A 24,827-nucleotide genomic window follows, 5' to 3' on the forward strand; every position below is an offset into this window, starting at 1 on the left:
TGGGTGACAGAGTGAGATTCTGTCTCAAAAAAGAAAAAAAAAAAAAGTCTATTCCCAAGGAGACAGGCATCCAGCTCAACTCTGCCTCTCTGTGCTGGCTTCAAGACAGTAATTTTATTTTTAAAAGAAAAGGATTCAGCAGGCAGATTCTGGGATTAGCAGGTGATTGGTGGAAGGAAAGGGGAGGTTTGGAAAGCCCTTCGGCATGTACAGTTATTTCTTCACGATAACTTATGGGCTGTGTGTGCAAATCCTGGGGGCTTAGGTGTGGAAATTCAGGCCATGACGTCAGCAAGCTCATTCTGCACAGTCCCTGGTTGAGTAACTTGGTTCCTACAGACTTCAGCCAGTTCTCTTATCTCAGGGCGGAGGGCGCATCAGTGTTTCAGCAGATTGTTTCTGTTCTTGTCTGCCGTTCTGCCAACTCAAGAACTTCTGTTAATCATTAGTTTCTTTAACTCTTTGAGGCATTGTTTCATTATTAGGATGCTTGCTTATCTCTTGACCGACTGAGTGGGTGGATGGCAATCATTAGTTTCTTTAACTCTTTGAGGCATTGTTTCATTATTAGGATGCTTGCTTATCTCTTGACCGACTGAGTGGGTGGATGACCCAATCGATTAACAAATGAGTGAGAAACAAGAGAACATCCTCACCACACAGGGACCTGTTTGGGCACGAGGCAGGTGAGCAGGAGACATCAGGCCCAGAAGTTCTGGAGGCTCCCTCAGGTGCCCACAATACAAATGAAGAGGAAAGAGTCAGAGAAAACAAACAAAAAGAAGGATAAATGAGCCTGGCATACTGGCTCAGCCTTCCTCTTTCAAAACTTTTTTTTTTTTTTTTTGAGACAGAGTCTTGCTCTGTTGCCCAGGCTTGAATACAAAGGTGCGATCTCGGCTCACTGCAACCTCCACCTCATGGGTTCAATCTGTTCTCCGGCTTAGCCTCCCGAGTAGCTGGGACTACAGGTGCCGACCACCATGCCTGGCTAATTTTTGTATTTTTAGTAGAGACGAGGTTTCACCATGCTGGCCAGGCTGGTCTCAAACTCTTGACCTCAAATGATCCACCCACCTCGGTCTCTCAAAGTGCTGGGATTACAGGTGTGAGCCACTACACCCAGCTCAAAACTTTTTTAAAACTAAATTTGAGCTCAGCAATCCAAAATACAATGGCAAAAAACTGCAAATCTGTAAACTGGGCATAGCTCTTTCCTCCTCTGCTCTGCACCAACTGAGGTGACCAGAAGGGACCGAGCAGTCTGGGGCAGGGCTTGCCCACTCACGCGTCCATGGCTGATGCCGGCTGCTAGCTGAGGCCTGCTCTGTGTCAGCTAGGACACCAAATGTGGCCTCTCCGTTTGGCTGGGGCTTGCTCACAACACAGCAGACGGTGTTCAGGGTGAGTGACCCAAGCAAGAGAGAGCCAGGGGAAAGCCATACCACCCTGTATGAGGCCATTCTCTTTGCGATAAAGAAATCCCTGAGGCTGGGTAATTTAGAAAGAAAAGAGGTTTACTTGGCTCCTGGTTCTGCAGGCTGTGCAGGACGCATAGAGGCATCTGCTTCTAGAGAGACCTCAGGAAGCTTCCAGTCAGGGCAGAAGGCCAATGGGGAGCAGGTGCATCACGTGGCGGGAGCAGGAGCGAGAGGGAGTGAGTAGGGGTGAAGGAGGTGCCACACACTTTTATTTATTTATTTATTTATTTATTCATTCATTTATTTATTTTCAGGGTTTTCTTTTTTATTTTTTTTTATTATACTTTAAGTTCTAGGGTACATGCGTACAACATGCAGGTTTGTTACATAGTGTACGTGTGCCATGTCGGTATGCTGCACCCATTAACTCGTCATTTACATTAGGTGTATCTCCTAATGCTATCCTTCCCTTCTCCCCCGACCCCACGACAGGCCCCGGTGTGTGATGTTCCCCACCCTGTGTCCAAGTGATCTCATTGTTCAGTTCCCACCTGTGAGTGAGAACATGCGGTGTTTGGTTTTCTGTCCTTGTGATAGTTTGCTCAGAATGATGGTTTCCAGCTCCATCCATGTCCCAAACAGCCAGATCTCACGAGAAGCCGCTTACTCTCGCGAGGACAGCACGGAGTGGATGGTGCCAAACCATTCGTGAGAAATCCAGCCCCATGATTCCGTGGCTCCCACCGGGCCCCAACTCTGGTATCAGAATGACAATTCAACATGAGATGCGGATGGGGACACACATCCCAACCGTAACACGCCCTTTATGACCTAGTTTCACAAGCCATCACTTTCTGCCACATTCTGTTCATTCAAGGAGCAACGAGTCATCTCTTCTTTGGGGAGTCTCACGCCCTGGAAGTAGCACCGAAGGTAGTGTTGGAAAATACGGTGTGCCACGCTCAGCAAGGCGTCAGTCTCTGTGAAGTAAATTATACTGAGACATCAGTGACTTCATAAAGAAAGGGCATGAATAACCCCTAACCACAAATAATGGCAAGAAGTATCTGTGGGGGCATCTTGGCAAGAGGCTTCTGATGTTCTGTGCCTACTCCAGGCAGCTGTGTGCCCCACGGCCTTCCGTAGTAGTTGAATGCATGGACTGAGCATGGCATTGGACCCAACGGCCTTGCTTTCACTGGGCCTCTGCACAACACTGACCTAGGGAAAGACCACAAAATTGTAACCAGCAGGGCTCAGTAGACCCGGAAGCTTAGAACCCATAGAAGAGAGAAGCCTTCCTGTGATCCTCCTGCTTCAAGCAAGGGCTCAGCCATCTCTGGCACAGTTAAAAACTCAGGAACATTTTATGTTCTGCTCTTGGAGGGAGTCGACAACTTTACATTCTGTCTTTAATTAAACACGAGGTTTGAATGCTGGGATACTGAGTTCCTAAAAGAAAATCCAGGCAACAGGAGGCTCCCAGTGTGCCCAACCTGCCTCTGATGGTGCAATGAAGCAGCAAGTACTAAGAAAATAACCGAAGTGTGGAAGTGGCAGGGGATTGCTTTAACAGCAAGAGAAAGAGAAATCTTAGTTGTGCTAGTTCCACATCGTGGCTGCCTTTGATTTCTGGCCATTTAGAAATGGCTCTGCTGCCAGCTGGGTGCTATGGCTCACGCCTGTAATCCCAGCACTTTCTGAGGCCAATGTGAGTAGATCACCTGAGGTCAGGGGTTCAAGACCAGCCTGGTCAATATGGTGAAACTCCATCTCTACTGAAAATACAGAAATTAGCTGGGCGAGGGGGCAGGTGCCTGTAATCCCAGCTACTCAGAAGGCTGAGGCATGAGAATCGCTTGAACCTGGGAGGCAGAGGTTGCAGTGAGCCGAGATTGCACCATGGCATTCCAGCCTGGGCGCCAGAGCAAGACTCTGTCAAGAAAGGAAGAAAGGGAGAAAGAGAGAGAAAGAGAGAGAAAGAGAGAGAAAGAGAGAGAAAGAGAGAAAGAGAGAAAGAAAGAGAAAGAAAGAAAGAAAGAAAGAAAGAAAGAAAGAAAGAAAGAAAGAAAGAAAGAAAGAAAGAAAGAAAGAAAGAAAGAAAGAAAGGGAAAGAAAGAGGAGGGAGGGAGGGAGGGGAAGGAAGGAAGGAAGGAAGGAAGGAAGGAAGGAAGGAAGGAAGGAAGGAAGGAAGGAAGGAAGAAAAGGGAAGGGAAGGGGAAAGAAAAGAAAAGAAAAGGCTCTGCTGCTGAGGGAAGAGAGAGAGATGAAGCAAATGTGTTTCCTCACCCTCTTCCTCCCCCTGAGCTAGGCAAAGGTCGCTTGTCCATATCATGAGATACAGATGCGAGGGTTTAGCTGTGGATTCCACAGCCTCCATCAGCAGCCTGCATGCTCCTAATAAAAATGCATCCTGGCCTCCCACTCTGGCCTTGCCTCACCTAGAAAAACAACGCCAGTGAGGTCCCAAGGAGTCTGTTCTGCAGGAGTGCATGTGAGAACTCAGAGAAACAGCGGCAAGTGCAATTTCCCCAGAGAACCCTAAAGCTTCCTGTTTCCCTTCAGCCTCACATCTGTGCTCCCTAAGCTGGCTTTGGATTTCTCTTTAGCTGGACTTCATTGGCAGGTGCAGCAGGAGGATGTGGGGAGCCCCCTAGATACAACTGCCAAGGGGATTTTAAGTCTACCTCACTCCCGGCCTCCCTTTTTGTACTTTCTAGAACTCCTCTTGGTGCCCTCTCTACCCACACCCTCGTGCCCTTTCTGCTGTGCACTCACCTTGCAGCAGACCAATGGATTTGGATGCCCCACCTCCATCTGCACCACACCTGAGCTCTGCGGGAGCTCTTCACCGCCGCGCCCTGGGCACTGTGTCTTAGGCCTTGGCTGTCATTTGGAAGCGGAGTCTCTTCCCTGTTAAAGCATTGCCAGAATACAGAGGGGAGAGCTGTCCTTTCCTGGGCTTGAGTCCTTTGTAGAGGCTAAAATGGCACCTGATGGGCAGCTCTGTCTTCCTCCTGTGAATGGAGTTGACTAGACCACTCTCACTCAGTGGATTTGCTGGAGGAGCTTCATCTGATATTATACTAAAGACCTCAAGAATTCACCTTATGCTAGACCTTTTAGGTCCATGATAGTGTTACTGTCACCTGCGTGGCCAGTGAGCTCTGCACTCCAGCCAGCAAGAAGTGGGAAAGAGAGGCGGTGGTCACACACTTTCCCCTTAAAGGCGGGAGCCAGGTGTCACTCATCACCTTTTCTCACCCCAGCAAAAGGAACTCAGCAACACCCAACGTCACATCTGGGGATGCTGGGAAAGGTCTTTATCCTGGGAGGCTGTGTGCCCAACTACAAGCCATTGATTCTTTTACTAAAAAGAGAAGGGAGCGTGGGTGTTGGGGAAAATGAGCAGGTTCAGCCATTCCACTTTCCACAAGAGCCTTCTCTGATTTCCTCGAACAAGAAAGAGGCCTCTCTGACTTTCCAGACCCCACGGTTCTTTCTGGTTTCTACCTTGCCCACTTTCCCCGAGTTGCAAGTTGCAGCTCTCCTTCTGTTTAGTATATTACAAACGTACAAGCTTTGTCTCTACCTTACTATACCGGTAATTGTGTGTATTGAGTACTCAGTCTTTGTTCGATAAGGTTAATTTCCCTGAACCTCCAATTCCTCAGTTCTAAAGGGGGACTTAATATAAGCTTGGAGGTGCATCACATTCTCTGCAGAGGGAGAACTCACTGCTAAGAAAGCATCACCAAACCATTCATGAGGGATCCACCCCCATAACTCAGACACCTCCCACTAGTCCCCACCTCCCAACACCTCCACTTTGGGAATTAGATTTCAACATGAGCTTTAGTGGGGACAAACAAACCACTTCCAAACCACAGCACACGTGTGAGTGAGATCATTCAGCATTCATCTTTCCGTGCCTGGCTTATTTCACTGAGCACAAGTCCTCCAGGTTTATCCGTTAGGTTGCAAATGCCAGGATTTCCTCTTTCCTAGCTAGTCATTGTTAACCAGAATGTGCACCAAAGTCGTCTGACGAGGTTTTGCAGAAAAGGAGCCTATATCCTCCTCACTGTACCCAACAAATACCAATTCTCCTGCCTGAAGTGGGGCCCAGTGTCTGTATCAGCAACGCGCACATATGCACAACAGTTCAGTGGACTCCACTGCAAACCACCCTAAACCTCACTAGGCAAATATGAAATCATAGTGGTGGCCGGCTTTTCATCCAGTTCTGTGAAACAACCTGGAAAATGTCACCTCATCCCAAACTCGCACCTGAACGCCCACCTCCTGGCTGCCAAAGCGACTGGAAAATTACAGACCCTGGAGGGCTGGCTTCCTTCCTTTGTCTTCTCCTCACTGACCTCCGCAGGCTTCTGAGCTTCTTGGCACCGCCAAAGCTTCTGAGGCTGTGAGACAGACGCAGAGGGGAAGGGGATGCTAGAGGCGGCTGTCGAGCCCCTAGCTTTGAAGATCAGGACTCAAGAACACACAGCAGGACTAGGGCTCAAGTCCAGGGCACCAGGGCTCCTGAATTCACTTTTCACTGAGCGCTGCTCTCCATACTCCGGGATGCACCACGCGAAGATTCCTCTTCATTGGCCTTTCTCGCCTTGAGCGCGAAGCGATTTTGTCCTACTGGCTATGACCTTGATGCTGTTTGGCAGGAATGAGTAACACTCCAAATAATGGCACTGGCCTCTTCAAGGTATAGTGACAAGAAATGAAAAAAATATATATATATACAGCCCGGATCCTACCTGGGGCTGAAGCTCTGGATACAACTTTTGGCATCTTCGAGAAAGGCAGCCATTGACCACCGACTGTCCCCGGATGTATCTTTCTTTTCTGATGCTAAAATAGCCCCCCAGCAGGACAGGGAAGGTGAAGAAAAGATATATTCTCCAGTTTTTCTGAGTTAATTGTACTTGCTCAGAAAGCCAAGTGATTCATTTTGCTCCAAGTCAGGAGTCCATGCAATTAATTTCGTTGATGAAATAGGTTTTCTTCTTCTGCAAAACTCTGCTTCTAAACTACATTTGGTGCATGGCATTTAAGCCAACTGCCTCATTAAGCTGGAATTCTGCAGAAAAATGTTTGCAGAATAGGGACATTTGGAATTAATGCTAAAATGTCAAGGTTTCTTCTGCCCAGCTCTTTTTTACCCCTTAGTCTCTTATACTTCATTATCACGTTAATGAGCAACTAACGTACAGGAAAATAAAAATGGCAAGGAGAGATGTGTTCAAGGACACTTAGAGAAAATAAACTAAAGCTGCCCTAGTTTTGTACGGCCAGCATTTTGGCATGGCAGAGGTTCTTCACACGTGCCACCGTCTCGACGTGGGATGACATTGAGAGGAACTACCCTCTGCCATCGTACACACCAGATACCTGTCATCCTGAACCCGATGACCCCATGGTCGCCAAGTTCCGTTCTTTTATTTTCTTTTCTTCTTTTATTATTTTTTTGAGACCGAGTCTCACTCTGTCACCCAGGCAGGAGTGCAGTGGCAAGATCTTGGCTCACTGCAACCTCTGCCTCCCAGGTTCAAGTGATGATTCTCCTGCCTCAGCCTCCCGAGTAGCTGGGATTACAGGTGTGTGCCACCATGCCCAGCTAATTTTTGTATTTTTAGTAGAGACAGGGTTTCACCATGTTGACTAGGATGGTGTCAAATGTCTGACCTCAAGTGATCCGCCCACCTCGGCCTCCCAAAGGGCTGGGATTAAAGGTGTGTCTGTAAGTTTCCTTCTAACCATTACATTTGATAATCTGTAGTGATGGTTTTGTTCTATGTCCCATTTCTCTGAAGAGTGAATTGAGCTTCATGGAAACACTCTGGCATTTGCTGATGAGATCGATGGAAATAGAACGTTCTCAGCCCAGCCTCGCGGCCAGCCTTCACCCACATTTTTTTCAGTTTCTTATCCCAACGAGCATGACCCACTTTGGCCTGTGCTGGTCAGAACCAAGCAGTAGCATTTCCTTTAGTTCAGAGAGCAAGTCTAGAAATGAGATACAAACCATCTTGGGTGGAAATGAGGGGTGACCCTTGCCCGTCTTGCCTGGTGGCCTCTTGTGGAACCTACGGGGTAGGAATGAAAGTGGCCTGATGTTGCACGTGGCCAATGATTTATCATCCTCTGGTCTCAGAAAAGATTGCTTTGGGTTCAGAGGAAAGAAACAAATGAGTTGTCTCTTCAGGGGTTTTGTTGTTATTGTTGTTTGTTTGTTTCTGTCCAAAGCTGCTTCATTTTTAAAGCCCTTGTTGCAGCAGCTGTTTTTCTGTTTTGGATTTTCCCAAGTTGGCTGTGAATTAATGTCCCATGGAAACCACTGCAGGGCTCCTCTGCTGATTTCTGTGGGCTCTGCACCTTCTCCCTCTGCACTGTGAATTCTGCTCACTCCCAGGGACTATACTCCAGCCCCATTGGCCCCTTTCTTGTGGCCCTGCAGTGCAGACGTGATTGAGCACAATCACCCACAAATTGCATGGCAAATGGTGCCTGTTTTTTCCAGCAGACCATCTGCTGGAGTCAATTACTCACCATTGCAAGCGAGCAGACCGGGTAGATCCGGTGACTCTGCATAAAGTCACTTCTGAGTCACCTCATCCCAAACTCGCACCTGAACATCCACCTCCTGGCTGCCAAAGCAACTGGAAAATTACAGACCCTGGAGGGCTGGCTTCCTTCCTTTGTCTTCTCCTCACTGACCTCCGCAGGCTTCTGAGCTTCTGCACTGCCAAAGCTTCTGAGGCTGTGAGACAGATGCAGAGGGAAAGGGGACGCTAGAGGCGGCTGTCGAGCCCCTAGCTTTGAAGATCAGGACTTAAGAACACACAGCAGGACTAGGGCTCAAGTCCAGGGCACCAGGGCTCCTGAATTCATTTTTCACAGAGCGCTGCTCTCCGTACTCCGGGATGCACCAGGGGACAGGAGGTCAGACCCACTACAGGCTTTGTATTTTGGGAGAATCCACTGAGTTGTTCTGGAGTCTGCGGCAGACTTGGCACTACCTTTGGTGGGGGGCTCTCTGCTGGGGAGTCTGACCAAGGCAAGATGAGGAAGACTCGTGTGACAGGGGAGCATGGTTCAATGAGGTGCAGCATCCCCCTCAGTGCCACACCAGGTGCCACAGACATCTGGGGGGGGGGGCAGGTGGGCACATCTGACCCCCAGCCCCACTGCCCTCCGAGGCTGGCTCCTGCTCCCACCCCAGGAGGAGCATGGGCAGCGTGCCTGCTTCAGGCCTCTGGGCTTGACTGTGAAACGCCACCATGGATGACACCGACCCAGTGCTAAGCCTCCCTTCATGAACCCTCCTCCCGGCCAGCTGGTCTCCTCCTGCTGCCTCCCCGCGGGACCTGGGAGGCTGCTGATGTGGGCTGCTTCTTCCTTATCTGGGACTGTGCCCTCCTGTGGGCAGTCAGCCCTCGGCTCCCTTCCAATTTACGTTGTTCTGTTGTATTCAATGCCCTCATTTTGTTTCTGCAAAGTGTTTTCAAGCTCCTTAATCACCTTTCTACGCTACAGATACATAGAGAAGATTTGTGGTACACACCTAATAATAACCAGTTGAATGGGACTCATAAATTATTTTAATCATTATTTTAGAAACAAATCTAGAGGGAATTAGTTTCACGATATATAGACCCTGTACAAGACAGAACCCCTTGACCTGAGAGCTGTTCACAATGAAATGGGTTCTCTGACTGGTTACACTTGGGAAGTGTATCCTCCCAACGTGTTGAAAAAAATGCTGTAGAATTTTCCCCTTTAGAATAGAGATCACACCCTACAAAATTCATCTGTCGTTAAAACTCTAACCAGGACACTGATGGGCTAGGAAAGAATAATGGGTGTTTCTGGTTGAAGCCCAAGAGAATCAGTCTTTCATTTCAGTCCTTCTGAAGATGGATCCATTTTGGTTTTCTACCATGCATAGTGAGCTTGTACCCTTCTTGTAAGAAACCACACATAGTGAGCTTGCACCCTTTGTGTACTGCAAGATGCATGCTGGGCCTTTGGACTCATTATCTGAGGAGGGAGCTCTGTGTGTGCGTTAATCCCTGGCCTGCTTTTGGGGGACTCAGCCTCTGCCAGAGCTCACTTTCTCATTTGGTTCCATCTGCATGGGACATGCTTCCATGTGAATTTACTTTCTCCAGTGCTATTTTTCTAATCATATTAAAGTAATAATCAACAATAGGCCAATCATAGTTCAACTCAAAAGTACATGTTGGGCTCATAGTGTTCAAATGTGTAGAAAGAAAAAAAAAATTCCAGATGATTAGCATCTGTTTGGTTGAGCTTTGGTTAATGAGGTTTTCCTGTGCTGGACTTAGTCATCAGCATCAGACATTTCTTGAGCCCCCAAGAAATATAAGTGTGTGCAGGACACAGTGAAGATTCCTCAAAGGTTGTAGCAGATAAGGGACTCTGCAGGGACTCATTTCTTTCCTGGCCACCTCATGTTCCTGTGTGTGCAGCTCCAATTTGCACTCGTTACTATTCACATTTCTCTACTCTGTTTTCCCTTAGAGGAGATTTTGAAGACACACATCGCACATTGGTGGTCTCCAGACGGCACGAGACTCGCCTACGCCACCATCAATGATTCCCGTGTCCCCCTCATGGAGCTCCCAACTTACACCGGCTCCATCTACCCCACCGTGAAGCCTTACCACTATCCCAAGGTAGGCAAAGGGACACTGCACAGCAAATTCTTTAAATTATTCATGAGCACCCCAGCCCTGCTCACTCAGTGTGCAGACATGATCATCAGATGTGTATACAAGCAAAGCAGTTAACAAAAGAAAGATAAATCATGTCTCATTACATTGCATTACATTCCCACCTCTGTTGAACTGAGTCATTGGCAGGTTTACTTCTTTTAGACAGTCGAACTTCTGTTCATCACCTGACTGAACTTCACTGAACCAAAATACATAGGGTACCTCCCCTCACCACTCCCCAGTGATGAAAGTGCACCTGACCTCTCTCATGCATCTTATTTCTACTTTGCACTTGGCCTCTGGGAGGGCAGAAAGACTTCCATCTGCCCGTGGTCCCCTGGGTCTGGGCAAGGCTGTTTTGCACGTGGTCACTGTTACAGGCTAAATGTTTGTGTTCTTGCCAAATTCATACATTAAAATCCTAACCCCCAAGGTGATGGTATTAGGAGGGAGATCACTGGGAGGTGACAAGACATGGAGGGCAGAGCCTTCATGATTGGGATTCGTGCCCTTATGGATTTGTCTGTTTTCACGCTGCTGATTAAGACATACCCAAGACTAGGCAATTTAGGAAAGAAAGGTTTATTGGACTCATAGTTCCACGTGGCTGGGGAGGCCTCACGATCATGTCGGAAGGTGAAAGGCATGTCTTACGTGGCGGCAGACAAGAGGAGAGAGCTTGTGCAGGGAAACTCACCTTTTTAAAACCATCAGATCTTGTGAGACTTATTCACTATCAGGAGAACAGCATGGGAAAGACCTGCTCCCATGATTCAGTAACCTCCCACCAGGTCCCTCCCACAACACATGGGAATTCAAGATGAGATTTGGGTGGGGACACAGCCAAACCATATCACCTTATAAAAGAGATCCCAGAGAGACCCTCCCTATTTCCACCATGTGATGATACAGCAAGAAAGCATCCTCTGTGAACCAGAAATTGGGCTCTCACCAGATACTGAACCAGCCTGCACCTTGATGTTGGACTTCCAGTCCCCAGAGCTGTGAGAGATGTATTGCTATTGTTTTTGAGCCACTCAGTTTATGGTATTTTTTTATAGCAGCCTAGAGGGACCAAGACAGTCATGTTCTGACCCAATGAGCTGGTAGAACAGCAAGTCTCCAGTGGCTGGGAGGGAATATTGGGGGAAGCAGGGACATCCAAATCTCACTTTGTTACCAAATCAAAGCATCGCAGTATGAGTGGAGGGCCTGATGCTAAAACCTCCACAGTCATTCATCTGGAGAGAGGCCAGTGCCCGAGTGTGGACACAGCTCCCATGGACACACAGTGTCTGCCGTGCTGGCCTCTGGCTTCACTAGACTTCTCCAAGACCCCTGGGCTGGATGGAGGTGAGCAGTTTCCTGCCTGCACCCTGCCTGGTGACTGGAGGCTCACTTCCTGCCATGAGCTGCCTCTGCCAGGGGGCATTTAAACCTCAGCATCCTAGCCCACCAGAGAGCTCTGAAAGCTGATAGTATATACCTGCTCTGCCATAATCACCCCCACAGACCTGCTGGCTTACAGTTTGCAGCAAGAGGAGTGATAACATATAAGGCAGATACATGAGACCAGTAAGGTCCCTAGAGTCACAGCCTAGAGAAAGGAAATACCTGGTGTCTTAGCTCCAGCTGCCACAACGAAATAACACAGACCTAAGCAGCTTAAACAGCAGGAATTTCTTTCTCATAGTTGTGGAGGCTGGAAGTCCAAGATTAGGGTTCCAGCTGATTTGGTTCCTGGTGAGGGCTCTCTTCCTGGCTTGCAGACAGCCGCCTTCTTGCCATGTTTTCACATGAAAGGGCAAGAGAGGGTTCTGGTGTCTCTTCCTCACCTTTTATGGACACGGATCTCATCACAAGGGTGCCACCCTCATGACCTTATCTAACCTCAATCACCTCCCAAAGACCTTACTTCCAAATAGCATCACACTGGCGGTTAGGGCTGTACTGTATGAATTGAGGGACATGTTCAGTCCATACACCTGGTAACACAGGCTCTTTTCAACAGCCTTTGATCAGCATGGCCAGCATCCAAGGGAACCCCAGAAGGAAGAAGCACAAGGCTCTTGTGGCCACAGCCTTCCTTTCTGCCTTTTTGGATTCTGAGAGTATCTGGACGTTAACATGTGTGGATTTGCCTTTGACAGAATTCTTTCATTCCTTTTTCAGCTAACCTTGATTGGTCTTAGTCTGTAGCATGTGGAAGGGTCCAGGATTTTAGTTGGAAGCATAGTTAAATAGAGAAAAGTGTACTGGACTGATGCTAGTTCCTTCTAACCCTTCTACGTTTCTTACCAGCTGTTCACAGTCACCCCACCCACCGGAAGAGCTGGTGACTGTCTGACCTTCATCTGACCCGGAGATGAATTGTTCCCATGATTGTCTTTTTGTGGGAGTTTCCCCAATCTAGGAGTGATAACCTGGAATCCAGTAGGGTGCCCTTGATTTTACAGTGAACCCTCAGACAGGTGCTCTGAAGCTGGGATTATGAAATCCCAGATTACTCAAGATTTGGGGTTTCATATTTTAATAGAAAATCAACATATTCTGGCTGACAGAATTCAGATGCTCCTTGCCCCATTCCCACCCACTCCTCAGAGGCATGAATAGGCAAGCCTGCCTGATATGCCCTGTCGTGGGCCTGATAGCCTCTGTAAACCTGAACGTCTTCTGCAGGATGGAAGTGAGAGCATCAGACAAGACCCTGAAGTCCCCCTGAAGAAGAAACTCCACATCTCTCCCCAGACCCATACTTGCCCCCCAGAGAGTTGGGAGCAGGGAAGTAGAATAGTGCCCCAGTTCCTTTTTGAAGGAATTAATCTCTCCCCATGCTAAGCATGGCCACCGCTCCTCAATGTCCATCATTTGCTCACCTCCAACTCTCCCCTTCCCGGCATCCAATCCATCTTTTCTCCTCCACTCCTCTTCTTGACTTCTCTTTTAAGCAAGGGGCTCAGTATTCACTTGACATTGCCAAACCGGGCAGTTGGTTGGAATGGGAAGTGGGTGGGATTCTAGAAGAGCAAGAATCAGCCCACTTAGCCCTTTGTCCTTTTGAAAACCCTACACATGAACCATCTGTTCTCCACATTAATTCTACTCCTTAATATGGAGGAATCTCCTGGGAAAGGCTTTGCAGAGCTGAAGTTCATTCTTGCATGAGGCTGCTTGTTCATGTCTCTGCCCCTTTTTAATTCCCAGGCTGGAAGTGAGAACCCCAGTATTTCCCTACACGTTATTGGCTTAAATGGACCCACCCATGATCTGGAGATGATGCCACCTGATGATCCACGGATGAGGTTTGCTTCCTTCTATTATGTTACTGAAAAAAAAAAAAAAAAAACTAAGGTGAATGTTCAATGTACATGGTCTCTTCTGGATCAGATTTATCTTACAACAAATTTAAACATCCAAGAAAAAGGTACCTTTCCTAAAGATTTCCTCACTGTTTTATGATTCCATTTTCTAGGAAAAGAATACCATTCACCAAGTACTATTATTTCTTACCTTAGGTCAGTTGCAGGTTATCCTCCCAGGAGCTGGGCTCCTCTGGGAGGGGCATGACTGGGCCCAGGCATGCCTCAGGGGGACACCAGAGGAAATGATGCAGTCTTCCCAAGACAGTCCATGGAATCTGACCTTCCATAAATGGTGCTCTATTTTTAGAGCATTTTTTAGAGCGTGGAGCAACTTGCCAGTGGCAAATCCTATTCTCATAAAGTTGGTAAGGTCCCAACCCTGTGGAAGGTATTAACAATGTCATTGAGTTATTATTATTAGCATCTGATTGTGGTCAATTTTTTTTTCTAAAAACAACTGATTTAGAATTGAAGTGGTCTAAATATCAGTTTAGTATTTTCACCAAATTCAAGCAGCCTGTGGACTGATTATACTTCCAGAGTCCAGCTATGCCATCATCAGCCTTCTCTCTGTCAAGAATATTGATGGGAGACTCAAAAAGAGGAGGGGATTTTAGCAGTGCTAGGACCCACTCATATATAGATTCTGAAATTTCATGAATGGCACTATTTAAACCAAGAATAACTCATTCTGAGGCTCAGCAAAGACCTAACCCATATTTTGCTGTACCTCTAGCCTGGGCCTTTATTATTCCATTCAAAACTCCATGTTACTAGTAGCTTCTGGCAGCTTCTGGAAGGGCAGGAATTGAGGTCTCGGGTCTAGCCTGGGGATGAATGCTCTGGTACCTGGTGACTCTGGACCTCTCTGAATGATGTGCTTGTCTCCTGCAGTGGCTCCAGTGCCACCTTTGCCCTACACCCCGAGCTCCTGCACAAAAGCCCAAGGCTTCTGCAGAATTCCACTGAGATTCCTTCCCCTCATCTTTCTTCAGTGAAACTTATAATGTTGTAAGATCCCCAGGTGGACGGATGAAGCCCAGAAGCCCAGTGCTCTAGGAAGGGTGAGGCACTGCCTATCCCTCTCAGCCCTGCATGGGTCTTCTCCCCAACATGGGAGGACCTGAGTCTCCAAAGCGTTAATGAACCTGGCCCCCAGCAGCTGGTCCCAGGGATGACCGACCACTGGGGCGTCAGCCCAAGACATGCGCTGGTTCGGAGAGGTGAATTGATTTGGCTGGTGATATTTTTGCTGAGATTTTTTTTAAAGTTCAGATGATTGCTTTGGCTTTTCTCCTGAAGTTCCATATTTTTTATTGTTTTCCTTTCAGCCCCTATCCCTGCCAAGCCTCCTGGGGCCTGGTCCAGCAAACTCACTGAATTAATATGGAAAGTCACCTGGAAAATTTCAGCCATCTGTTTGAGTTAATTGAAAATCTCGTTTAGTCAATTTGGTGCTGCTGTTTCCACAGGCTTGATTAGCTTCAAGGACAATGAAAAATTAGCGTCAGCCAGGACCTGAAGCCCGGATGCTGGGCTTCAGGTTTTCTGGCTAGTCTCATTTCCTAAGCTCAGTGCAATAATGCATTTTATACGTAATACAAATTCGTAGCATGTAAATGTCACACTTTCTCATACTGCTTCTCTATCACACATCTTTGAGAGTTTTAAAAAGTCAGCACAGATATATCAGAAATCCCAGACTCAATGTAGCGCAGATGTTTAGTATTTGCCGGCCATTTGCCTGAGCACTGGGAATTTGGTGGCAAACGAAGTTCACAGTGTGGAGGGGACCCTGGATCCTGAAGAAGTTGTTAATAGCAAGTAAATCTCTGCAGGTGTGAGAAGGGCAGTGGAGACGTGTGGAAGAGGAGGCCACCTGCTCTGGAGGGTGGCAGTGTCACGGCTGAGGTCAGAGTTTCTGCATGTCCATGCTAGTGACATTTGGGGCTGAGCAGTTCTGTGCTGTAGGGGACGGTCCTGTGCACCACAGATCATTAGGCAGCATCCCTGTGAGATGCTGTAATATTCGCCCTTTCCCCCTCCAGTTGTGACCATCACAAATGTCTCCAGCCATTGCCCAGTGTCCCCAGATTGAGGACTACTGGTTTCAAGGGAAGGTTCGCTAGCCAACTGCCTGGGTTCGAGTTCTGGCTCTGTGGACTCTGTCAAGTTACTCAGCCTCCCTGATTCAGTTTCCTCATCTGTAAAATGGAGATAATTTTAATAATAAACATGTTTACTGTTGTGGACAGTTATGAAAGTTAGATGAGATAAGGCACGGATCATAGGGATGGCTCCTCCAATCGTTCCGTCTTGTGGCTATAAGTACCCCTTCTATGTGGACAACTCTCACCTGTGTACCTCAGCCTGGCCTGGGTCAGGACTCTAGGTTCAAAAAGCCAACCACCCAACCAGCATCGCTACTGGGTGTGGTCACCATATAATTTTTAAATGGTCAAATTGTGATTCTCAGACAAAATCAATCAACATGTGTCCAAGATTTTATTTAACTCATTAATTAATAAGGGAGCCAGTGAGCTCTTAAAAAGAGGCCATAGAACCGTCGAGAAGCCAATTGTATAGAGGCAACTGAAGAAGGACATCCTAGGGTGAGTCTGCCGGGTTAGTCAGCCATCCGGGAGAGATGCCTACCCCAGCAGGGTTGAAACTGCCCCTGTAATTGGAAATCAAACCCAGCATTGCCCTGGAGGAGGGCCTGGTGATCCCATCTGTCTCTTTACCACCTTCAGATCCATTTGCTGACACTGTCTACACAGCACCTCAGGCCAAACCCAGTCAAAGCCAAGCTCCCGCTCTCCTCGTCTACACCTGCTCCCTGCAGTCTCCCCATCATGGTCCAGGGCAACTGCACCTTGCAGGGTCCCAGGCCTCCTTTACGTCCCTCTGTGCTGGGGATCCTCTTGGCAGGTGCCTGGCATCAGCCTGCAACCCCTTGCCGCTCCCCACTCCTCCCTGGCCTGGCCCACCAGCACTGCCACCTCCTGCCCCACCCACTGCTGACCCCACACAGCAGCCAGAGTAACCCTTTAAATGACATCAGGCCACGTACCCGCTGCTCCCAGACATCTAGTGGCTTCTGTTTCTCTACAAGTAAAGGCCAGACTTCCTACAGTGGCCTCAGAAGCCCCCATGATAGATAGATAAATAGAAAGATAGATGATTGATTGATAGATACATAGATAGATAGATAGATAGATAGATAGATAGATAGATAGATAGATAGACAGACAGATAGATAGGCCATGCACACCCTTTCTATCTCCCCTCAGATCGGCTGAGTCACTCCCATATGAGGATCTGCCCAGAGGCTCCCCTCTGCCCAGAGAGCTCCTCCCCACTTAGGCCCTAATCAAATACATGGCTCCCACAGTGACTTCCCTGATAACCACATTTCATACGGCAGCCCCACCCCTGCTTTCATTTTCTTCCTTCTATTCATCCCAGTGGGATTTTTAGATACTTTTTAAATGGTTTCATTTTCATTTTCCCGCCTGCCACCTAGAACAGGAAGTTGTTGAGGCAGGGATGTTAGTTCCTGTGGGGTGGGCCCTGGCTCCAGTTCTGCAACAGGGCTCTGGAACCTTGGCGGGATGGATGCCTTGGCTTCAGCATTAGCCAGTAAAATCTCATTTGCATGGGATTCTTAAAGCTTGAGACGTCTTCAGTTGTGCTGGTACCTTTTTAAGAACCAAAACTTATTCGTTATTTAGCCATGGATGACATCTTGCCCTCTCAAGCACAGGATGCTAAAGGAACTAACTAAAACTAAGACACCTCATCTGCGGAGGGACACAAAAGGAATGATCCCTAAGCCATGCCCCTGAGCACCTAGGAAGGGATAGACGCAGAGGTTTCTGGAAGCCTACAGCTTATTTCAGCAGGCTAGCTTACAAACCAAGAGGAAGGCAGAAAGCATTTCATGTATGTGCTATCTAACCTTTATGCCACCCATTTTCATTTTTTTTTTCTTGTTTGCTTGTTAACTAAATTGACTTCTCCAATGGTTCTTAGATGCAGGCAGAGTTAAGTCTGCACTTTCAGATCTTTGCATTGGCAAGCACTTATCGTCATCCATGTGGCACATGCTGTGTGAGGCCCTTGGGGGGATGAAGACGTGTGGCCTCTCCCAACGAGAGCTCACATTCCGAGAGGCCTGGACAGCTTGTAGCCAGGGGCTGCAATGAGTGGCAGGAGCCGCCCCTAGGAGCAGAGGTGCCCCTTGTGGGGTGAGTGGGAAGGTTCAGGATGGTTTTGCAGACCTCAGAAGGATCCCAGGCGAAATTGGAGGCCCTCTTGGGAAACGGCTCTGTTAAAGAGAAGTAAGAGCGGTGGGCCCGGAGTAGAGCTCAGCCTTCCTCGAGCTAACACAGGGACCCAGGCCTTGTTAAGCTGAACCTGACCAGGAAAGAATAAACACAGTCTATCCTGTGGGATAGACTGTGGTTTCTGTGCTTTCACATGGAAACCCAGCTGCACTGATACAACAAATGTGCTTATTTTTTGCCGGTTTCCTCTGGCCTTTCCCGAGCAGTTGAGCTGTGTGTTGAATTAAGATGTGGCAGATAGCCAGCACTATCATTCTGAAGACATGTTTCCCTGTGCTGATACGTGCTGTTATTTGCCTCCAAAGATCCTGTTCGGATGCAGCACAGCTGCTCTTCTCCTGATTCCCTGGCAAGTAGAGGTGGTAAAGGGCTCCCAGAACCCAAGACACAAAACCAAGCATGTCCCTGATGCACCTGTGCGCAGGTGCGGAGGCTCACTCCTCCACCCCCCACGGCCCATGAAAGGCTCAGAGGCCTCTCACTTTCATTTTCTTTTAGTTGTTTGTTTTGATCCCAAGCACCAAGGATTTAGATGCTGTGCAGCTCCTGGCACAGGAGCATGGTTGATCCATGCAGGCCTCTCTCATTTTATTGATTTGCTCTTTTTCAACTTTAGTCCCTCCTCCCATGCCCTCGCCACCTCATAGGCACCTATTTCAAATGCCTAGAGGACCCTTGTTCCTCTGTGTTTTTGTAAAGCCTGTATTGTTGCTCGGGTATGTGCATGATTCCTTACATAAATGGCATTGTGATAGAGATGTAGATAAGCTATAGGATAGAAACAGAGCTCCAGACACAGATGTCTGTTTCCTCCTGTTTTCCTCTGAGCACCATATGAAGACCCAGCACACCCACGTGTATTTGACCAGCCCACAGCTTCTAACTGCACACAGTGACGCCAGATGCCCCCAGCTCCAGGGCAGCTTACACACTCATAGCCCCCTCTGCCTCCAGGCTTCTCCCCAACATGCACTGCTCATGACACCTCCGTGCTGACCCAGATGCGAAACTCAGCCTTCTCCCTTTCCAATTTATACCAAACATGGTATGTGCACAAGTCTTGGGAAAGCTGAGGGTCATCAAAGCCATGAAAACATCACAGAACAGTAGAGTTCTCATACCTAATGGCTTGAGTACCACTCCCCCCCAAAAAAAAACCACCACCATCATCACTACCACCTCTTCCCCAACCTTCACCACCTATACAACCTCCACCACTACCACCACCACTACCACCACCTCCACAACCTCTACAACTTCCAACACTACAACCTTCACCACCAGCTCCATCACCATCACCACCACCACCTCTATCACCCCCACAACCTCTACAGCTTCCAACACCACCACCTTCACCACCTACACAACTTCCACCACCACCACCTCCGCAACCTTTACAACTTCCAACACTACAACCTTCACCACCAGCTCCATCACCACCGCCACCCACAACCTCGACAACTTCCACCACCAGCTCCACCATCACCTCCACAACCACCACCACTATCACCACCACTGGTGCCATCACCTCCACCACCACCATCACCTCCATCACCTCCACAACCTCTACCACCCCCATCCCCACCATCACCTCCATCACCACCACCACAACTACTCCCACCATCACCTCCATCACCTCCACAACTTCTACAACTTCCAACACCAGCTCCACCATCACCTCCATAACCACCACCCCTATCACCACCACTCGTGCCATCACCTCCACCACCACCATCACCTCCATCACCTCCACAACCTCTACCACCCCCACCCCCACCATCACCTCCACCACCACCACCATCACCACTATCTCCACCAACCCATCATCACCTCCAGCACCACCACAATTATCACCACCGCCCCCACCATCACCTCCACTACCTCTACCACATCCATCACCTCTACAACTTCTCCCACCACCAGCTCCACCATCAACTCCACCACCTCCATCATCTCCACAACCCCTACTGCCACCACCCCCACCACCACCTCCACCACCCCCACCATCGCCTCCACCACCACCACCATCATCACTTCTACTTCCACCACCACCACTGTCACCCCTCACTTGGTCCCAGTTGCTCTCCATTCTGAGGTCTCCTCTGCCTCCTTCCCTATCATAAACAAGCTCTCCTGTCTCACATTTACAGTATCAATAACCTCTCACATTTACAATGACCTGACTTGCCTGTGGTTGCACTTTTAATTAGCAGTAGAACCAGAACTTGAACACGAGTCTCCCATCACCATAGCCTTTGCTCAGTATTGTTTAAGAGCTGTCACGCCTACTGCATTTCCCCTTGTGCTTGAACTTTCTTCTGGCACAAACCTCATTTGCAGGGTTTGCTGGCAAAACCTCTGTTCTTCCTGCTTTCCTCCTTCAGGGTGTGGCCCATCTGGATGCTGGGGTTGTTCAGACATCCTCAGGTGATTCCTAAGAGTGGCCAAGGCAGAGAAGCCCTTCTTAGCAGCAGCATTTCACAAATTATAGATAAGCCCAACCTCCCATCCCACCCCATCCCTGAATCTGCCATCTTACCTAAACATTGTCCTAATCTCTCTTTTGTCTGGGAAGATATATTGTTTTATCCGAATTTGTCTTCCAGTTTTTTTGGAAGTGGTCTGGGTGTAAATTACAATTGCATAAATGTGCTCTGTTCCCCTCAGCTGTAGTCCTATCTCTGTTTCCACCTTGTGTGTTAAAGATATCATCTGGGTACCTAAATACTCAAATGGATTCATCTTAGGGGGCACCAGTTCAAGGAGACTGGCTCCAGCAGACAGCTTTGTTTACAGCCTTATGTTTACAGCATCAGACCAGGGCAGGGTCTTTGTTATTCATTAGGGTGAGAAGCCATTCCCAGTGACTAGGGTGACGGAGAAGCTCCAGCCTAGAGAAATGCCAGATCTTTACTGATGCGCTGAAAAGGAAATTCACAAAGTTCCTGTTGATCATGGGATCATTAATAAAAATATCCAGTGCTGTAGGAGGCTGGAAATCTGAGTCACAGCTGTCAGAATAATAAGTTTCTGGTGAAGAAAGTATGTTTTACATTGTCATGGCCTGTGTTTGAAAGGGCAGCTGGATTGTTCTGAAGACACTGTAAATGCAGGGAATGATTGGCTGTTTGGCAGGCTTATAATGAGCAGGAGGCATCAGAAAAATAAAATGGGATTCTGCCTCTCCATCCTCATCAATAAAGCACCTCTGTTAGCCATATCTTCCAGCTAGCAAAACAGTCTTGACATCTGAAATTGTCAGTAAAACACTGAAACACTGGACAAGGTTTGCCAAGGCAGAGTCACTGGGCTGGTGAGCCAGTGCTGGTAAACTCCAAGGGTGTAAGTGACATCTGCAGTTTCTTGCCATGGACCACTGCTAGCAAATTCAGTACATGGATTTCATGGCATCTACAGGAAAATAAGACTTGGCAAAATTTACCTAGCATCATGTTTTTAAATGTGTTAACATGCATTGAGGCATGAGCAAATATTGAAGAGACAGGTTGAGTCCATGGGTGGGTAGGTGGGTGACGAATAGAGGGATAGGTGATGATTGGTTGGGTGGAGGGATGGATTATGAATGGATAAATGCATGATGGATGGGTAGAGGGATAGATAGATGAATAGGTGGATAGATGGATAATGAATGGATGGGTGGATGAATAGATGGATGATGGATGAGCGGATGGATGGATGATGGTGGGTGGGTGAATAGAGGGATGATGAGTATATGGATAGGTGGATGGATGGATGATGGATAGTTGGATGAATTAATGGATAGAGGGATGATGGATGGATGGGTGGATAGTTGGGTAAATGGATAAATGGTTGATGGATATATGGATGGGTGAGAGGAATGAACAGTAGATGGATGGATGGGTGGGTGGATGGATGGATGGATGGATGGATGGATGGACAGACAGACTGATGGACAAATAGATAGATGGGTGCTGAGTGTGTGAAAATGAATAACTGGGAAAAGGACATATGGCTTTACCCCCACCACTCCTATTCACTGGATCTCTTCATGTTCAAAGTATTACATTGTTGAAAAAGGATGCCACAGTCCCTAAGGTGTGTTCTCTGTGATGCCCTCTCGCTTCCTTCTCCCTCGTCCTGACAGCTGGCCCTGCATTATAGCCAGCCCTTGAGATGGAAGGGAAAGGCAGCATGGTCTGCTCCTACATGGGAAGTGAAATTATGGAAATGGACATCAAATAGTAATTTGTCTTAAGTCGTCACTTTTCTGTTTTGTAGAGTGCACTCTGCCTGCAGATGTTTTCATGCAACTGCATGTCTGCCCAAGAGCATACTCAAATGTGGAACTGTACACTTTAGTAGAGCAGCACTTGGTATTTAGGATCATTTCAGTTTGCTCAAGGGTGCCCTCTATTAAAGCACATCATCTTTTAAAATGTCCTCTCTCATAACATTTGTGTGCCCCTGCTCAATCCATGGGGTAAACCTTGCTAAAAATACCAGAGTTAACTGTGGGCCCTTTATTTCATGAGATAAACTGGCTTTGTTCCCCTCGCCCTTTACTGCCACACAACTGTCTGAACAGTTTCCAGGATTTGGAACACAAAGAAGTATCACAGCACATTAATCCCTGTGACAGAGACAATGCTCTATTAATATTTTATGGCAAACAAATGGGCTAATAAAAAATTCATATGCTTCTCACCAGGAGGAGTCACTATATTCTGATTTGAAGGCACCTTTGGCCAGGGATTCATGGAATGTAATAACGTTTTCTCAGCCAGGCTGTGCCGTTGCACATGCTCCCCTACATAATCCATGGCAGTCCCCACCCTGTGCTGAAGTTAGTGGTTTGCCCATCTCTGCACTGTCAGCACCTGGAACCGTGTCTCCCACATGCCAAGCCCTGACCAGATGCGCTTGGATGTATCAGTGCATTGGTAGGCAGATATAGTGCTTTAGAATAAAGAGAGATTTGGTAGCATTTCTTCCAGGAATCTTCGCTTCCTGTTAATATTTTGGTATCATGCTCTTTTTAAAATGGAATTTTGATGATTATTAAAATATGACCATCTATTTTCTGTGATTATCAAAATGCTTCAATATCTCTCTTCATCTTGACAATCATAGATTATTGCGTCTTTCAGCACCCAGCTCCAGCCTTATGTTAAAAAATGATTCCACTTCAAATCCCATTTTCTCCTCTCCTTTAACTGCTACTAAATTTGTCTTTATTCTGAAGCACTTTACCTGCCTATCAATACATTTACCCATTCAAATAACATTTAGTAAGGGCAGATTTGGGAATGGAGATCTATAGTTAAATAGCGGTTGGAGTTGTTCTCCTGTGGTCGCCCACTGCCAGACAGAGGGTCGCTCATCTCCAGTCAGTAGTTCTCCACTCGAGCGTGCATTGGAATCACCCGGGGCCTTGTTAAGGCAGGAACTGCTTGTCCCCACCCCCAGAGTTTCAGATTCAGTGGGTCTAGGTGAAGCCTGGGAGTTTGTCTTTCTTTTTCTTGTTATTTATTTATTTACTTATTTATTTTTGAGTTGGAGTCTCTCTCTGTCACCCAGGTTGGAGTGCAGTGGCATGATCTTGGCTTACTGCAACCTCCGCCTCCCGGGTTCAAGCAATTCTCTTGCCTCAGCCTCCTGAGTAGCTGGGATTACAGGCAACTGCCACCACGCCCGGCTAATTTTTACATTTTTAGTAGAGATAGGGTTTCACCATGCTGGCCAGGCTGGTCTCGAATTCCTGACCTCAGAAAATCCACCCACCTCGGACTCCCAAAGTTCTAGGACATGCGGTTCCTAACACCTTCCCAGGTGCTACTGGTACAGGAACCACACTATCAGAACCTGACTTGCCTCATTAGAGATGGAGGTAAAGACTGTTTCTACCACCTGCTTCTTCCCCTAGTGGCATGGACTTTGCCTGACTTTGCCACAAAGGCCTCGCATCCTCGTAGCTGTCCTGCTCTCTCTGGGTGGCCTGACCTCCCTGGACGAGGGTGACAACACTGCCTGTGATTACTGCGAAATCAGGACAGCTCACACAGGACAGGGGCAGGGTCTTCTCTCGTCTCTGCCCATGCTTCCTTCCAGGCAGCAGTACCTTCTGAGAACAGTTGTGGTGGTGCCGATGATGTCCATGTATGACACGGGATGTGTCACCCATGCAGACACCAATAGGTTTACAGGGAGTGGCATGGGTCAGTGGGGTGTGGTACTATTCCGGCCCCCTCAGCAGCGGGCAGCCATTCCCACAGCACAGGAGTCTGTTCTTCCTCCACTTCCCTTTGTGAGGCATCGATGCCTCCCAACAGTCGGACCTGTTCTCATGACTGTGCCCTCTGTTGACACTGAGTGTTCTGGCATCATAACGTTCCTCTAGAGTCTCCCTCTGATCAGTGCTTCCCTTTGTCCCCTCGACAGACAGTCTTACTTGGGGCATGGGAATTTGACAGGCATCTGCAGGTCCCACGTCTTGGGACAGAACACACATGAGTAGAAGCCCTTCCTTCTTCTTGCTGTTTGTCTCAAGGAACTCCCTGCCTGGCCAACCCAGGACTATGAGGAAGAATTATAAGGCCTGGACCATGTGAGGGAGGCAGCAGGAATCAGAAGGGCTGGAAAAGGACACAGGACAGGCTGACAAACATGGCTTTCTTGGAGGCTTTTGGGTCGGAGATGGCTCTTCTCTGCCTTATTTTCATCATTTTCTATAGGGGCAAAGGCACCTGGGGAACAGCACAAGGAAAGGGGAGTTTTCGGCTCCAGCTTGAGCCACTGGGACTTTCCTGCTTGGAGAAGGTTGCTGCAAGGGGTCCTGTGTGTTTCATTGCCTGTGAGCCTCATGCCCAGCATGGAACCTCCTGCATGGCATGAACAGTGCATATCCAAGCTCCGACAGCAGCCTCTGGGGAGGGAATTGAGCTACAACTTGCACTGTGA

The 24,827-nt window shown here is 48.0% G+C and overlaps 1 protein-coding gene across 5 annotated transcripts in view; it reads left to right on the plus strand.

Moving 5' to 3' along the window:
• Positions 1 to 24,827, plus strand: part of DPP6 (dipeptidyl peptidase like 6) — a 1,156,796-nt gene that overhangs the window by 1,017,579 nt on the left and 114,390 nt on the right. For all 5 annotated transcript variants that reach the window (XM_073009533.1, XM_073009535.1, XM_073009532.1 and 2 more), the window contains exons 9-10: positions 9,984 to 10,138; positions 13,382 to 13,479. In XM_073009533.1, the coding sequence (XP_072865634.1) occupies positions 9,984 to 10,138; positions 13,382 to 13,479 (253 nt within the window). The remainder of the gene's footprint in view (positions 1 to 9,983; positions 10,139 to 13,381; positions 13,480 to 24,827) is intronic.

Source organism: Chlorocebus sabaeus, chromosome 21, assembly GCF_047675955.1.
Source record: "Chlorocebus sabaeus isolate Y175 chromosome 21, mChlSab1.0.hap1, whole genome shotgun sequence".
NCBI classification, from domain to species: domain Eukaryota; kingdom Metazoa; phylum Chordata; class Mammalia; order Primates; family Cercopithecidae; genus Chlorocebus; species Chlorocebus sabaeus.